A 16472-nucleotide genomic window follows, 5' to 3' on the forward strand; every position below is an offset into this window, starting at 1 on the left:
TGAACAATACGTGCTCAACTTTTTGTTTGCTGCTAGTGTGATGAGCCATACTGAAATAATTAGTAAAATGGCTGCAATTCATGAATGGTAATGTGAAGTAGCAAATAAAGAAAAAGGATAGCTTTGTACAGATTGCGTGCTCCTTGGAAGGAAATTTTCTGAATTCAAGACATTGTTTTTTCATATTCTGGTATTTTGCATATTTGCACTTGAGCTTGACTGTTAAATGGATAGGATTATAACTTGGATATAATTAGTAATGTCCTCTGACCTGTGGCGTAAATCTCATGTCAGGATGAAGGTAATCTTACCCCCAAACAAAAAGCAATAGGGATGTACTGATGAGTTTTTCTTTTAGGTCGATACAGATATCTGGGTCCCCACTCCCCACCCCACTCATATTGTTGTAAGGAACAAATGCAGGTTACAAAACAGGTTAAAGCTTTTCTCGCGTGCCTATCTTCAGATAAACGTGTATCACACAAGTGTACGGAGGTTCAAATACTCCCCATAACAAATAAAGGACACAACCGCGTGTATTAAAGGAGACATTTACTTAAATGTTTTCACTCTTGCAGCAAAATGCCTAGTTGAAGTTATTCGGTTCACTCAGCTCTTGTGTTAAGCAGAACATGTCCAGTAAAAAGGTCACAAAAATGACACTTCTGCAATCTGCCAACAATAGGCGCTTTTCACAGCGGCTATTTTGACATGTCATTGCAGCGTAAACACAGGTGTTATCAATCACATTAATTAGGGTTTGGTTCCATTTAGGTGTGTTGGAGCTAGCGCATGCCGTCTCACATGGCTGTGACACACCTAAATGGAACCGAACACTAATTTGTTATTAGTTACACCTGTGTTGCGTTAAACTTTACCCTGCAATGACGAGGTGATGTCAAATTGTTCCACTGTGAAAAGGGCCTGTAACAAGAAATACAATGGGGTGGTTTCAGTCTTGCTTTTTAAAGCCCAGATCAGCTAGTACTTACTGGTGATACATTGCTGCATCCCTAAGAAGCATCTTTGATTGTTACCTATACTGTAAAGGCTCCTTCTTATTTCTGATTGATCTTTTTAATGTTTAATTTAAGTGGGGAATATCAGCTGTTTTTGGGGTTAAATATAACCATATATTGAAGATCTCTCTGTTGAGAAGTCTTGTCAACACCTTTCAATTGTGTATTGCACTCTGTGTGTTGTCAAGCAGTACATTCTGGTATGTGATCAGTTGAATGGTGTGTTAAGTGGTGATTCTGGTATGTGATTGGTTGAAAATAACATGTTGCCAAAATGTCAAAACCAGTACAGAATATGGTTATGTCAGTGATTTCTAGTTTCTAATTGATATTGACATAAATCATTGTCATGTTTCATTTATTGTATAGCCTGTACATTGATTATTCATATAAAAAAGATAATAATAAAATGTCAATGTTTCACCTATGTTGTCCTTGGTTTTTGTGGATTGTGGACTATCAACCAGCATGCATAAAAGATGATGTAAGATGGCATATTTGATCAGGTTTCTATCTATCACAACACCCTGGAGTATATTATCTTTTTCGGTTTTAAATGTATTCTGATTATTGTAACCCTAGCCATATTTGCAATTTACCAGTGATGTTGATGTCAGTCAATAGGGTCAAGCTCCTGTCTGTACAAGCTCACTGAGGACAATCTATTTAAGATAAGATGATCCTTTATTGATCCGCTTGGGGACATTCGGGTGTCAAATGCAATACTTCACAGTCCTATACAGTCCAGTATCTACAGTATATACACACTATAGATACACTTAAGGTATAGATACAAATACAATATAATATAAAAAGTACAAACAAGATAGTCCAGTGATATGAGTCTCTAGTGCAAAATACAAGATAGTCAGTACGGTGATGTGAGTCTCTAGTTCTCAAGTCTTGAGTTGTGACAGTGATAGTTCTGGCAGCAGATCCGGCCGCGTGAATATTTTCGGCAACCAACTTGTGTTTAGCGTTTCTCTGATTGGCCACTACGCCCATGTGACCGCGGCAGCGCGAGAGAGCTGCAGCGCGGAAATAGGCTGTCTATTGCCATTCTCTAAGACAAACTCTAACCATAACCAGCTCCTTAACAGCGCCTAAACTTAACCCTTCTAACCTTAACCAACTCCGAAACAATGCCTAACCTTAACCATAACCAACTCCGAAAGAATATTGCCATTCTCTAAGACAAACTCTAACCATAACCAGCTCCTTAACAGCGCCTAAACTTAACCCTTCTAACCTTAACCAACTCCGAAACAATGCCTAACCTTAACCTTAACCAACTCCGAAACAATGCTTAAAGTTAACATGCCTAAACTAAACCGGCGAAAGAATGCACGTTAAAAAAAAAGAAGTTTTTTTTTTTTTTTTTAAGGGAATCGAACTTGTCACCAACGGACCGCAGGATCCACAGCAAGGCAGCGCTGCCAGTTGAGCTAGTTGTTGATGGTAAAAAAGGGGGATTACTGCTACATAATGCTGCCGCGACGGAGCTCCGCGGCAGAGCACCGCTCTGCTGCTGCCGCGGGGTGTGGCTAGACGCAAGTTGGGCGTGGCTAGACACAAGTTAGTTGCCTTTAATATTTAGGCGATCCGGCCGCCAAAGCCCTTTGTTGTAGAGAGCCTGATGGCTTCCGGACCGGTATAAAGGACCGGCCCAGGCGGTTTAGATTACTCAATCTACTTTTAGGACCATATACTATCCTATCGCCACTATTAGTACCGACTGATTGAATCCTGCCATTCACTACTGTTATCACTATTATCATTATCGGCATAATTACTTTGTTCTATGTTTTATGTAGGGCTGTCAGTTTATCTCGTTAATTAGATTAATTAATTACACAGCAAATTATCGCGTTATGAAAATTAACTCAAAATTAATTATTTAAATTTTTTTTTATCTCATTCATTCCATAAGAACGTAGAGTACACATTTACAGACTTTTTTTTTATAATGACATTTGCATGTTCTTGGTATCTGATTCTAGGGACATAATGGATCTCAGGGAATGTATTCCCAGTGTCAGAAATACTGTGTGTTACGAGGCTTGAGTAAATTGTAATGAACCAAATGAGAATATCAATTAAATTCTTTTTTTTATCTTTGACTGTGAATAACACTATGCTCAAATTGACCAGACCTGAAAAATCTAAGCAAATTAATAGATGGAAGATGATTAAACAGAAGGTTTTGTAGATACAGTACTGAATTCTGCCATCCGGACACATGCTATTTGAAATATGATTATAGAATATATAATATCAGGCATAAAATGGTTATGTGATTAAAATGCGATTAATTAGATTAATTCATTACAAATCCTGTAATTAATTAGATAATTTTTTTTAATCGCCTGACAGCACTAGTTTTATGTTATATTCTTATTCTTATTATTACATATTCTGCCTGTGCAGTGGAGTGACACATTATAGTTAAAAGTCCCAGTGCTGCAATCCTTAGTTTGCTCTTCGCTCCCAGTCACAACCGCCCAGTACACCAACAACCTCTTAGTACAACACTCCCTCCGGATCTGGTCCCAGTTCAGAAAACACTTTGGTCTCCACGCCATGTCACCATCGTCACCTGTCCACAAAAACTTCCCTTTCCCTCCCTCTATGGTGGATGAAGCCTTCAGCAACAGGTTTAAGAATGGCATTCTGAGCATTTATGATTTGTACCAAGACAGTTCATTTATGTCTTTCACACAATTGTCCCTAAAGTTTAACTTACCAAAAACAAATTTTTCAGATATCTACAGATACGTGATTTTGTTAAGAGCAAATTTGCTCAGTTCCCCCATATACCTCCAAAAACTGTGATCGACCGCATCTTGGAGGTGAAGGTTGCAATCAAAGGCTCAATATCTAAACTATATAACATCATATCCCTATCCCTACCCTCCTCAGTATTGACTATAAGACAAAACTGGGAGTCCGATCGAAATCATCAATTTACAGACAAAGAATGGGAAAATGCTCTTGCCCGAATACACTCTTCAATATGTGCCCGCCATTCACTGATACAGTTCAAGCTCCTCCACCGTCTATATTGGTCAAAGACTAGACTTGCGAAGATAAACCCTGCCATGGATCCCACATGCGACCGGTGCCACCAAGCCCCTGGCTCACTTATCTATATGTTTTGGAATTGTCCAGCACTGGCCCCTTTCTGGACTTCCATTTTTAAATCTTATTCAGACATATTTTTTGTGACTGTTGACCCATGCCCTCTTATTGCATTATTTGGTCTGACACCGGAGAACGCTACAATATCTATTGGGCAATCCAATGCCATGGCCTTTGCCTCACTCATTGCCAGACTCCTCATCCTATTCAACTGGAAGGCAGCCACTCCCCCTTCACACTTACACTGGATGAGGGATGTTATGTCTCTTATACATATAGAGAAAATCAGATTTACAACACAAGGCCACAGAGATACCTTCCACAAAACATGGCAGCCCTTCCTATCTCATTTCAAAACCCATATGACTCCTTCCAAACTTGGGACCCCATGACCCCCCTCCTTCCCCCATCTACCTTCCTGACACTGCTAGCCCACGTATGGCTGGGGAGATGGCATTGTGGTGGTCTGCTAAAGGTGTTAAATTTACTTTCCATTTTATTTGTTTTACCATCTGGAAATTACGCTACTAAAATGGAGTATTACTTATATTATATATTATTATTACTGTCTTTCCTATTTATATATATATTTTTTTCTCTGTTTTCTTTTAATTTGACTTCATTTCTTTTTGCGTAGCTTTGTCTGTCACATCTGTATTTATGTTTAATTATTTAAATTTTCTTTTATTTTTATTTTTTATTTTACACATATGTTTGTCGTCGCCCTCACTGGGTGGGATGGGGTGAGATGAGGGCAGACCTGGGCATTGTACGGCCCGCGGGCCGGATGATTCTGACCGGCCCGCGAAAGATTACATGATAATAATTTTTTTATTTTATTTTTTTTCATGTCAACGTTCACACGCTCAATATACGCTTACCTGGGATTTGACTTGATTCAACAACAAAGCAGTCGGGGCAAGCCGAACCGGTATCAATTCACAGGTACCGGTACCGTATCGGTTCAAATGTGAACGGTACCCATCCCTACTGAACACACAACTGCAGGGCAAGGGCATTTTTGCTCATGAAATGCATAGCCATGTGAAAGCCTTCATGACAAAGTTGCAATTAATTTCAAGGCAACTAGGCAGCAACAATCTCAAACACATGAAAACCCTGAAAGAAGTCAAACCATCAGCTGATCACCGGCACAGGTACTCATCCATGTTGGGAGCACTGCATGATGCATTTTCAAGGCGTTTTCAAGATTTCAAAAAGGTTGAGGATGAAATGCAGCTGGTTTCCTCTCCCTTTACCTGCAGTGTTGATAGTTGTTCAGCTTGAACTCATTGATCTGCAGTCTGATTCACTACTGAAAGAGCACTTTAAGTCAGCATCACTGCTAGAGTTCTACTCTGCTCTCAAGGAGGAGAACTTTCCAAACATGAGGAGACATGCTCAGAAGATGTTGGTTCTCTTTGGATCCACCTACATATGTGAACAGACATTCGCAGTCATGACGTTTACCAAGTCCAGATACAGATCCTCTCTCACTGATGAACATCTGGCAGCTGTGCTTTGTATCTCCACCTCAGACATGCAACCTGACTTTGATGGACATGTTAAAGCTCAACAGAGACTGGATTTCTCACACACTTCTTTTTTTTTGCACAGTTCTGAAAACATTAAATGTTTAATATAGGCATGTAAAGTAAAAAATGGGACACTTTTCTTTATACAGTTCAGTGACATGTCTTGTTTATTTTTGCTATAAGATGATGTGATGTCTTTAGAAAGCTAAGAAAATCCTTGTTTCAATAGTATATGAAACTCAAAATGCCCTTTGTTATTAATGTTTCACATTTTGTTTATCATTTTGGAAATAAATTATATTTGAATAAATGATATTTTTGAAAGCTAACCTCACCTTTTAATTGCCAAATAATAACACACACTCTTACCAGGGGTCAAAACAATGCAATTTACTGCTTTTTATATAGAAATAAAATGTATATTATGCATAATTGAGTTTGGAATTTTGGCCCGGCCCTCCAACATATTTTCAGTTGCTCATTCGGCCCCCTGGGAAAAATAATTGCCCACCCCTGGATTAGGGGATAGGAATGGGGAAGGAAATGGAAGTTGTATAATTTGGATAACTGAAATGTATAAATCTGTACAAATTCTTCCAATAAAAAAAGATAAACTATAAAAGTCCCAGTGCTCTTATACTGAATATCAGAACTCATGGAATGCCTCTTGTCCAATCAAATTACTTGGTTACTTGGAACTAACATGTATAAGGTAAGTAGCAAAATGGGGCTATGGTTCCAAAAATCAGCACTATCCCTAATGAGTAGTTGACAGTCAGTAACCCTAAATGGCGCCAACTTGTGTGGACAATGTGAACCTATATTAATAATAAAGTCAGTATCCTTATCGTTGTATTTGTTATGGACACGTTTGAGGGGCGGGGGGGGGGGGGAACTAACCTATTATTTGGATAAAAAGATATACTATTGTTATAATATTTTCTGTTAAATCTGTGGTTTTCCAGCCAATGAGAGAGTGCCTCTTCCAGCTGCGCGTCACAGCTGACCCTCATCCTAATCAACAGTTGGTTTGTATGAAAGGCTGCTTGTCGCTCCTAGTGGCAGAGTATTCGAGCTCAGCAGGCCTGACTGAATAACTAGAATTCCCCTGATCAGACGTAGCAGTGTTTAAAAAAGAAAACAAGGTATTTGTGCGTAGTCCACTGGTTCTGTTCACTAAGCCTATTACGTGTGTAAATTATGGATATTTAGACCTATAAATATTTCTCTGACACACTGAATCGTCTTTGAATAGATTTGCATGATATGACTGATATCCTTTGGTACTAGCCTTGTAGTCCACCTGCAGCAGTTGACAGACGTATTGTGTGTAGACCCCTACTTTAGATCCAGGGAAAACTCTTATTTATTGGACAAGTACGTGGAAGTGTTATGATTAGACAATAATACGAGTGCACTGGGCGTGAGAGACGAGTGTGTAGACTAGATTCCAAACGCACTAGTTGGCCCCGGCGGCCCAAATGCTGAAAAACACGTTTCTCTCATCCCTCTGCCGGCTGTGGTTTCCCCCAGGAGGCAGGTCTGCTCGGGTCGGCTGCAGTGTTTCCTGTTCGCGTTACTTCCCCCTCGGCCGCTGAGAGTCACCAGCCGCGGCAGGTTCCTGTAGCGCAGCCAGCCAGTCGCCCAGTGTCCGGGATGGATGCAGGGAGCGACAGGGTGATGAAGACCTCTCTGCAGGGGCGAAGCGACCACACTGCGTTCATAGAGGACAACATTCTCTATGTTTGGGGAGGCTGCGAGGTAAGATCACTTAATGTATATATAATTGTTGAAGATCATGTGACTCTAAGGACGTGGGGAGTGTTTTATTCATGTTTTTCACAATGCATTTGTCATAGACTCATAACATTTTCCAAATACCTAAATCACCCTGGGTATATAGACGTCCAGTTTCACTGGAATTGTGTTGCTAGGGAACCGTTTGGACCCGTATTCCCTGTCAACTATTGTATTGGCAAACATTGCAACAGGAAATACATTTGGGTCCATTTAGAATGTTTGTCAAATTGGGGGGGGGGGGGGGGGGGGGCAGGATTATCGGAACAATAATGTCTAAATGATGTACGTTTTCATTTAATATCTTTTTGCTTCCCGTCAGTCTGTTTCTGGGACAGAGACTACATTGCCCAGTGATGAAATATGGCTGTATGACTTGGACGCTGGAATATGGTGAGATTTTAATTTCCTGTTAGCCAAGCTTTACTGGTATTAGTTTTGAGATCTAATCCCATCTCTGGACAATAATGTTTTATTTCATTATATTCCCCAAAATGCATGTGAACAAAAACACTTGACTTCCTTTGACCCACACCACATCTCCTAACGCACTGTAACGCCAAATCGCAGAGTCACAACTCTAAAAAGAGTCAAATTGCCTACAGCTGTGTAGACTCATTCAAAGAGGAGGAACTGAGCTGCAAAGACCGTCTTGCCAACCAACATGGCTCAGTGCCCCAGCATTTAATGATGATCACCACCTGTAATTACAATCATCTGTTCCTTTCTGACTGATGTCTGTGATGGAATACTGTGAATAGGAAACGGGCCACGGCAGCAATATAACTGGCTCATACAAGGTGACTTTTTTCCCCCCGACTGGCAAGAGTCTCTACTGCATGTTTTTTTTCTCTTATTCATGGCAGTATGGACCAATACTGTTTCCAACAGGACAACCACCTGATGACAACAGTGGTGTTTGAACAAAGAGTTGTAATATTATGAGTACAGGCCAGGCCAACCCCCCCCCACCCCTCACTCACTGTGTCTGTGTCTCTCAGGGAACAGAGGGACATGTCTGGAGAGGTGCCCCCGGCCTTGTCTGATTTCTGCGGCTCTTATCACAATGGCACGTTCTACGTCTTCGGCGGGTGCGAACCTGTCATGGGATACTCGAACCAGGTCAGTCGGCTTAAGGGCAACCGCAATTCGAGCCTCCCGACTCCGACTTAAAATAGCTGTCATTTTCAATTATGTTCTCAGAAATGTCATCCAGTTGAATTGGGATTGGGTGATTGCCGAGGGGGGGGAGTTAGGGAGCGGAGCAAATGTTGCCTGACGTGTTTTTCGTGGCCAACATAGCCTTGATATGAAAAGTATGTGACTCGTAGAACTTGCCGTAACCTGATGATGCCGACAGATGGCTGACAGAAACGTGTATGATACTGACTGAGGTGTTGACAGCAGTGATGCTACAGATTACTTCTTTAAAAAGTAATCTAGTTACTTTACTGATTACTTGATTATCAAGTACCTTAGTTACTTTGAAAGTAACTAGGTTACGAAGTTGTCGTCATCCCACCTGCTGCTGCCACAACATAAGAATGACTTTTTATTTAAATTTTTTTTAATAATGCTTTATTGAAAGTGCATGATGTCATAAATCATGATTGGCTGCTCAGACAGGTCATCATGAGACGCCATCAGCCATCAGTTGCCATCCGCAAGTCACGCATAACATGAATCTCTCTCTCACTCTCTCTCTCTCAAGTAGCCAAATTACACTATACAACGGACTGGATAGTTGATTTAACTTCATGCTGAAGCCATTCTAAAATCGGCTATAAACGTAAAAATGTGTGTGTGTGTGTGCGAGCGCACGTCCCATGATCTCCGGTCTAGCTGACTGTACCCTCGGCTCTCTTATCATCAGCATTATGAGATAGTAACGCACAGCCACTTGGAAAAGTAACTGTAATCAGATTACTGGCTTGTAACAAGTTGGATTACTATTTACTGAAAAAAGATTAGAGTAACTAGTTATCTAGTAACTAGTTACTGGCATCACTGGTCAGTGAGATGGCAAAGGAATGTGTACAGAAACTGTATCGACTGGTACCACACATCACACTGGGATCACACTGGGACCACACATCACACTGGGACCACACATCAGACTGGGATCACACTGGGACCACACATCACACTGGGACCACACATCACACTGGGATCACACTGGGACCACACATCACACTGGGACCTGGGATCACACTGGGACCACACATCACACTGGGACCTGGGATCACACTGGGACCACACATCACACTGGGACCTGGGATCACACTGGGACCTGGGATCACACTGGGACCTGGGATCACACTGGGACCACACATCACACTGGGACCACACATCACACTGGGATCACACATCACACTGGGACCACACATCACACTGGGACCACACATTGGGGCGACAGTGGCTCGGGAGGTAGAGCAATGGCAATCCGGAGGTTCCCGGTTCGATTCCCGGGCAGCATGTCGATGTGTCCTTGAGCAAGACACTTGACCCCGGCCCTAATTGCTCCCGATGAGCAGGTTGGCACCTTGCATGGTTGCTGTCGGTGTGTGAATGTGAGTGAATCGGTAAAATGTGAGGAACAAATTGTAAAGCGCTTTGGATAAAATCGCTATATAACTGCAGCCATTTACCATTTACATCAGATCGGCAACACGTCATCCGCAATGAATTCTGGTCGCCACACCCCCTTTTAAAATCTCATGTGCCTCTTTTTTGGGGGTAAAACTAGAGGAATAAAGGGGGATTAAGATGGCTTTTGTTCATAAACTACAACTTTTAAAACGCACAGATATAAATCGCACCAAAGACTTATCATCACGTCCCAGAAATGACTTATTACCTCGTAGTTTTAAGTCACTTGGAGATTCAGAAGCGTGCTATTAAATATCCTGCAGCTGAATGGGGAAGCATTATAGGGTTTATGCTTCAATCATCACCAACGGCATACGTTGTAGAGTAACGTTACAGGACACACACGGATCACAATAAAGGCATGCTCGGATCAATGCAAGATTGATAACATATAGTAGTTACCTTGACTAGGATGTACTGCAAAAAGAATAATCCAATTATCTGATCGCCATTCCAAGTATTGATCTCGATCGTGTTGCCAAGATGATCCACAAAAGTACATGAATCCACGGCGCTTGATTCTCCCCAATCCATGTGTTATAAACGGTGCTACTGCCAGAGTAGGAAAACCCGGACTGGATTTGTTAGATCAACATACAGGCTGAGCCAGAGAGAATCCAAGGATGTGCAATAGCGGCCGTAAGGCGTTAGGCGGCGGTATTGGATGTTTGCGATATCAGACCCATTCAGGACAGCCTGCACAGGCTGCCCATGATGAATTATCAATGGAAATGGCGAATAAAAGAAATAACGATCCAGAGACGTGTTAATCAGTGATTGGCACTCAACCGTTGGGCGTCATAAACGTGTTTATCCGTGAACGGCACTGAAAGTGTTAAAGGCAATGTTTAGATCTTTGGACCCCTAGTCCTATTTCTTACTTGCCAATGATGTTGATCGATAACATCGATCCTTTCTCGGCACAACCCATGCTGTTCTTATATCGGTTGCAGATGGCTAGCTACAAACCAATGCAACGTCTTATGGGGTCAAGCTCCTGTCTGTACAGGCTGACTGAGGCTCACTGAAATGCACTCCACAGTGCACACAAAGTATATTGCAGTGAGCCTCACGGTCGAGCTCCTTGGAGCATGTTCGTGGCGCGACATGTCTACTTAACGGAGTGCAATGAAACCAGCTGCTTCAGTCGTGGGAGCGACACCCGCCAGGGCTTTCCATGGCCCCTCTCTAGTTTTACATGAGATTTATTCGATTTATTTCCCTCTAGGTGCGTATTTAAGTGGCTTTAAAATGAATATAGCTCCCGGCTACATTGTACGGTTATGCCAGGCAGCACATTGCATGCCATACCTTTTTATGGAGCCTCTGTATCCACAATAAAAACTATACACCTTTGTACAACCAAGCTTTTATAATGGATAAAAACCCATGACATCATATTGAAACATTATAATTTGAGAAGCTCTGATGGCTTCATTCAGTAGATGGAACAGTTTATCTGCACAACATTAAGCGGCTACATAGGCCCAGGAGTGTTATCGGCAGGGACAATGTCAATATAATTACCTGGTGCAAAGCCAGTGGCAGTTGCTATAGTGAGGTTGATCATGATTTACAATGGCGGTGTAAACATGCTGCCAAGGAGGAGTGGGAGGAGCCTGGAGGCCACGACTAGAACTACTACATGTATTAACTTGAAATTAAAATGGATGCTCACACAACACAAATATTTAATCTATTTTAGGTCATGATGTGACATTATGTTGCTAGTTAGGGTAGGTTTTTAAATCTTCCAGGTAAAAAGAAAAAAAAATCAACAAAATCGGGATGCCTTCTAGCCATGAACGTCCCGGACGTTTGGTGGTGGTGGCGTGGGGCAGAGGTAACTGAACATGGATGAGGTGAGGTTGACAAGCATAAAACCGTGCAGATGCACAGCGCTACCTGAGCATGCATCCAATACAACGTCCCTGCCAGATGGTCTGTGAGTGAATGGCCCCTGGTGGCCTTTCTGTTGTGGGAGAAAGCGGCACTATGGAAGGGATCGCTTCTGTCATTGTCAAGTGTACCTTATTAATCCCCTTGGGGAAATGCCGGTGTCATAGCAGCATGGGCAAGAGGGGAGGTACAGGCAGAAAATATAATGATGGTAATCAGTAGAAGATGATGATGATAATAGTGGAATGGCAGAATTCAGTAATAATGATGGATGCATCAGGTGATGCGTCTTATCTTTCAGTTCACCTGGGAAAAAGATGTGGTCAATAGGCCTACTTCTCATGTACCCATAGAAAATATTAACGTCACTGTTGAAAGTGCGTTCAAAATATCACTTTCACCATTTGAACGTGTCACTCCAGCTAATCAACAAACTCTCTGCCGCAGCTTGAGACGCTAACTGATGTAGCCGGCAAAACAATTAGCCTCAAACTGAGGCATGACTCTCCCTGGCTACTGTACGTCCCTCACCAGCTCTGGGATAATGAGCCGACCTGGGACTCTACACAATGAATGAACACAACATATTGACATTTTAAACTCTTGTCACTTCAGTGGTTTTTAATTTTTTTTAAAGGTATTTGTTGTATTTTGGGTGCATACTGATTATGTATTTTGGACATCTTTTAATGATTTAGCTAATATGATGACATTGACAACCTATTTTATTTACAAATATTCCTGATATGTAAGTAGTTGATTTAGCACATGTTGGGTTAATGATGTGGAGTACGTGCTTCTACACATAAGCAATTTTATAGGGGGGGCATTTGCCACCCTTGATTGGCCAGCTCTGCTCTCAGCTCTGATTGTTTTTTTAATGAGACTAATTAACAAAATTATAAAATTGTATTGTAGTTTGTACCAGTGTTTTGCCATCATTATAAAAGTTTGTTCATTATACTCTTAAAAGATCGGATGGCCCGAATGCAGTTTGCCCTTGTCTGTCTGCTCCGGGCTGTGTTTTCGCCGATCAACCAATACATTGTTGGAGAGTTTAATTTGCCGCCTTTCGACCTTCACCCCACTCAACCTATTGCATGATTCCATTCTTGAGTTACAAGACGAAACATCAGGCGAGCGTCATTTGACAAGCCGTTTGGACGAGTGACCACGTCCGGTTGGGAACGGTCCTTAACTGACCAGTCACCGCTGATGGCGAAAAGGATTGACCACCGTTGTAGCCAAGGAGCGTCTGCTCCGAAAGCGATCCCAGATGAGCGCTGAGAGTGGGGGAAGGTGACAAAAAGACAAAAGTCCTTTGTTTTGACTCGAGAGGCGAAATGAATGGCAGTGGGTGGCCATTTTGGATAATCACGCTGAATTATTTCCAGTACACACATTACAAAAACCTTTTTGAAACACTCATTTTCCGTGGGATTTTTATAAACTTTGGACCTGTATGACTAAGACTTCAGGCTATGGAACAGTTATGTTTTCCAGCTCCTACTCAACTGGAACTTAAACGGGCATCTGGCAACCACTAAACAGAAATGTGAGTACACAAAACGGTGTGTTCTGTTACTCTATTTCATTAGCACTGTGGTTTTTCGTAAGAAACTTCAGAATGTTGCCTTTCAAAAGAGACCAGACTCATGCATGTGTAAGTAAAGTATAATAAATCGCAAACTACTTTTGGTATGCAATCGTAATTTTTTTTGAAAAATAGCCCCATTTTTGCCCGATCCTTATGTGGTTTTTAAACTACCTTAAAAAAAATAATAAAGTGTTCATAATCCACCAATTGCAATATAATCGGCGTGGCGCCGGCGCACACTGACTCGTTCTCAAACTGTTTCCACCAAGTAATTATTTTCCCCCCTCACGTCAAAATGTTGCACCCCCTGCTCGCAGAGTCTAAAATCGCCTATGCATCTACGTGCATGCTCCATGTATTTAAGGTGTCGGTCAGCTTGTACAGACAGAAACTTGACCCCATTGACCTTGAATTGGTTTGTGACCTCAGTATAGACGTGTTTCTCGCCCACGTCCGACTCGGTGTGCGTGTGCATCAAGGAGGCAAAAAGGAACAGAATTCTGGCCAGAGTACAATATATTGGAATTTGTTAGCCATGCTAGCATTCTAAACAATCAATCTATGCCAAAGCTAGCTACCGTATGTAAAAGGTTTAAGACTCTCACTCGCAGCCTTGCTGATTTTGACATTTACCGGGGCCAGTTTCTAATTGTAGCCACCCATAGGTGCTCTTTGAGAGCGGTTTTGAAGGAGGGTAGGGATTCACGTTCCTTTACGGCTGTGGGTAGGGCGTTCTACATTATTGTGGCATAATTGCGAAACTTATTTAGTCCCTTCACTGACCTTTTTAGGAAGTATTTCGACTAGGGCTGACCTTCGAAGCTTTTTTTGGCAATCGAAACTTCGGGGCAGAGCTTTGATTTTTTTTTTTATCTTAAAAAGGAAAAGGGGGCGGGGTTGCAATTTATGTTAAAAACCATTTAGACTGCACCTGCATCGAATCCCTAACAAAACCGAAATGCTTTGAACTCTCTGTAATTAAACTATCGCTCCCAAATGGTTCAGACATTATAGTGGTCGGATGCTACCGCCCGCCCGCTGCCACAAGCGAAGCCACGAACATACTCTCCAATCTTCTCCATAACTGGACTAAATCCGAGATGGTTCTACTCGGAGACCTAAACTGAGACTGGCAAACGGATTTACAAAACTCTTTCAAGGACACTTGTGACTCTCTCTGCTTGGTGCAACTAGTTAACTCGCCAACTCGGTTAAACCAAAAAGATTTAGAGAAGTCCACTTTGATTGATGTTATTCTTACAAACGCACCTCACCGTTTCTCCGCAGTAGGCATGTTTTGTAATGATATAAGCGACCACTGCGCAATTGCTTGTGTGAGAACCTGTAAGGTCCCTAAAGGAAAGCCACGTTTCATTCATAAGAGACGATTCAAACATTTCGATGAGCAAGCGTTTCTACATGATGTTTTTAATAGTGATTTACACATTGTTTCACTTATGACCGATGTTGAGTTAGCATGGAATTATTTTAAATCCACCTTCTTGGCTATATGTGACAAGCATGCTCCTTTTAGGACATCTAGGATAAGCGGTAAAGATAACCCCTGGTTTAATGATTCTATGGCCTCTCTCATTCGACAGAGAGACACTGCCTGGGCTAAAGCAAAGAAATCGAATATTCCATTAGATTGGAATCTGTATAGGACACTAAGAAACAAATGCACTAAGCTGATTTAAAAACTCTAAATGTGCCTACTATCTTAATGCAATTCATGACAATTTGAATAACCCTGCAAAGTTTTGGAAACTTGTTAAATCCTCCTCAGGTTCTATCACTCCAAACAGCCTTCCTGATCTCTTAAGGGTAAATCAGAGTGAAATCAAGGGCAAAATGGATATTGCAGACAGCTTTAATAATCATTTTATTTCTGCTGGCTCAATCTTTGATTCTAGCAACTCAGGGATGATCGCTGCAGAAGGAGAGCCAGGTCCTCCGCCACTTGACCCTGATCAACTGTTCACCTTTGCCCCCATCTTGACCTCTCAGGTTCACAAAGCTTTAATGAGCCTAGATGTAAAGAAATCTTCAGGCCCAGACAAGATAGAGCCGTTCTTCTTCAAAGTTGCTGCAGGTCTGATTGCAGAACCCATAACCTCTATTTTGAATCTCAGTCTTTGTGCTGGTGAATTACCTAGCTCATGGAAGTCGGCCATGGTTCTCCCCTTGTTAAAGGGCGGAGACCCCTCTGACCTAAATAATTATCGCCCTATTTCCAGACTGTCTGTAATGGCCAAAGTCTTTGAATATCTTGTAAACGAACAACTGAAAAAGTTTCTAACTGACCATAATATTCTTAACGAGTCTCAGTCAGGCTTCAGATCAGGCCATAGTACTACTTCAGCGACTATGCTAGTCTCAAATGACATAATTGAAGCACTGGACAAGAAAAAACACTGTGCAGCATTGTTTGTTGATCTGTCTAAAGCTTTTGATTCTGTGGATCATGCATTGCTACTGCAAAGGCTTGGCTGCATAGGTCTTGGTAAAATGGCTTTGAGCTGGTTTAAAAACTATCTATCTGAAAGAACTCAGTGTGTTTCAGTAGAAGATTATACCTCAGCTGCTCTTACTGTAAACAAAGGTGTTCCACAAGGTTCTATTTTGGCCCCGGTCTTATTTTCCATCTTTATAAATGAACTAGGAAATGGGATAAACCCAGCACGTTTTCATTTATACGCCGATGATACAGTTGTTTACACAGTGGCTTCCTCTTTAACTCAGGCCATAGAGCTTCTACAGGATGCTTTTAATACACTACAACACTCCTTGCTAAGGCTAAGACTGGTCCTTAATGCAAAAAAGACCAAGTACATGACC

At 41.7% G+C, this 16472-nt stretch overlaps 1 protein-coding gene across 2 annotated transcripts in view; it reads left to right on the forward strand.

The window, feature by feature from the left end:
- The first annotated feature begins 7291 nt into the window (after positions 1 to 7291).
- LOC311235201 (kelch domain-containing protein 1-like) overlaps positions 7292 to 16472 on the forward strand; it is a 51165-nt gene continuing 41984 nt past the window's right edge. For both annotated transcript variants that reach the window (XM_084322573.1, XM_084322574.1), the window contains exons 1-3: positions 7292 to 7453; positions 7812 to 7882; positions 8491 to 8611. In XM_084322573.1, coding sequence (XP_084178699.1) covers positions 7349 to 7453; positions 7812 to 7882; positions 8491 to 8611 — 297 coding nt within the window. In that variant the 5' untranslated portion in view covers positions 7292 to 7348. The remainder of the gene's footprint in view (positions 7454 to 7811; positions 7883 to 8490; positions 8612 to 16472) is intronic.

The sequence above is a fragment of the Notolepis coatsorum genome (assembly GCF_963971535.1).
Source record: "Notolepis coatsorum genome assembly, chromosome: 10".
NCBI classification, from domain to species: domain Eukaryota; kingdom Metazoa; phylum Chordata; class Actinopteri; order Aulopiformes; family Paralepididae; genus Notolepis; species Notolepis coatsorum.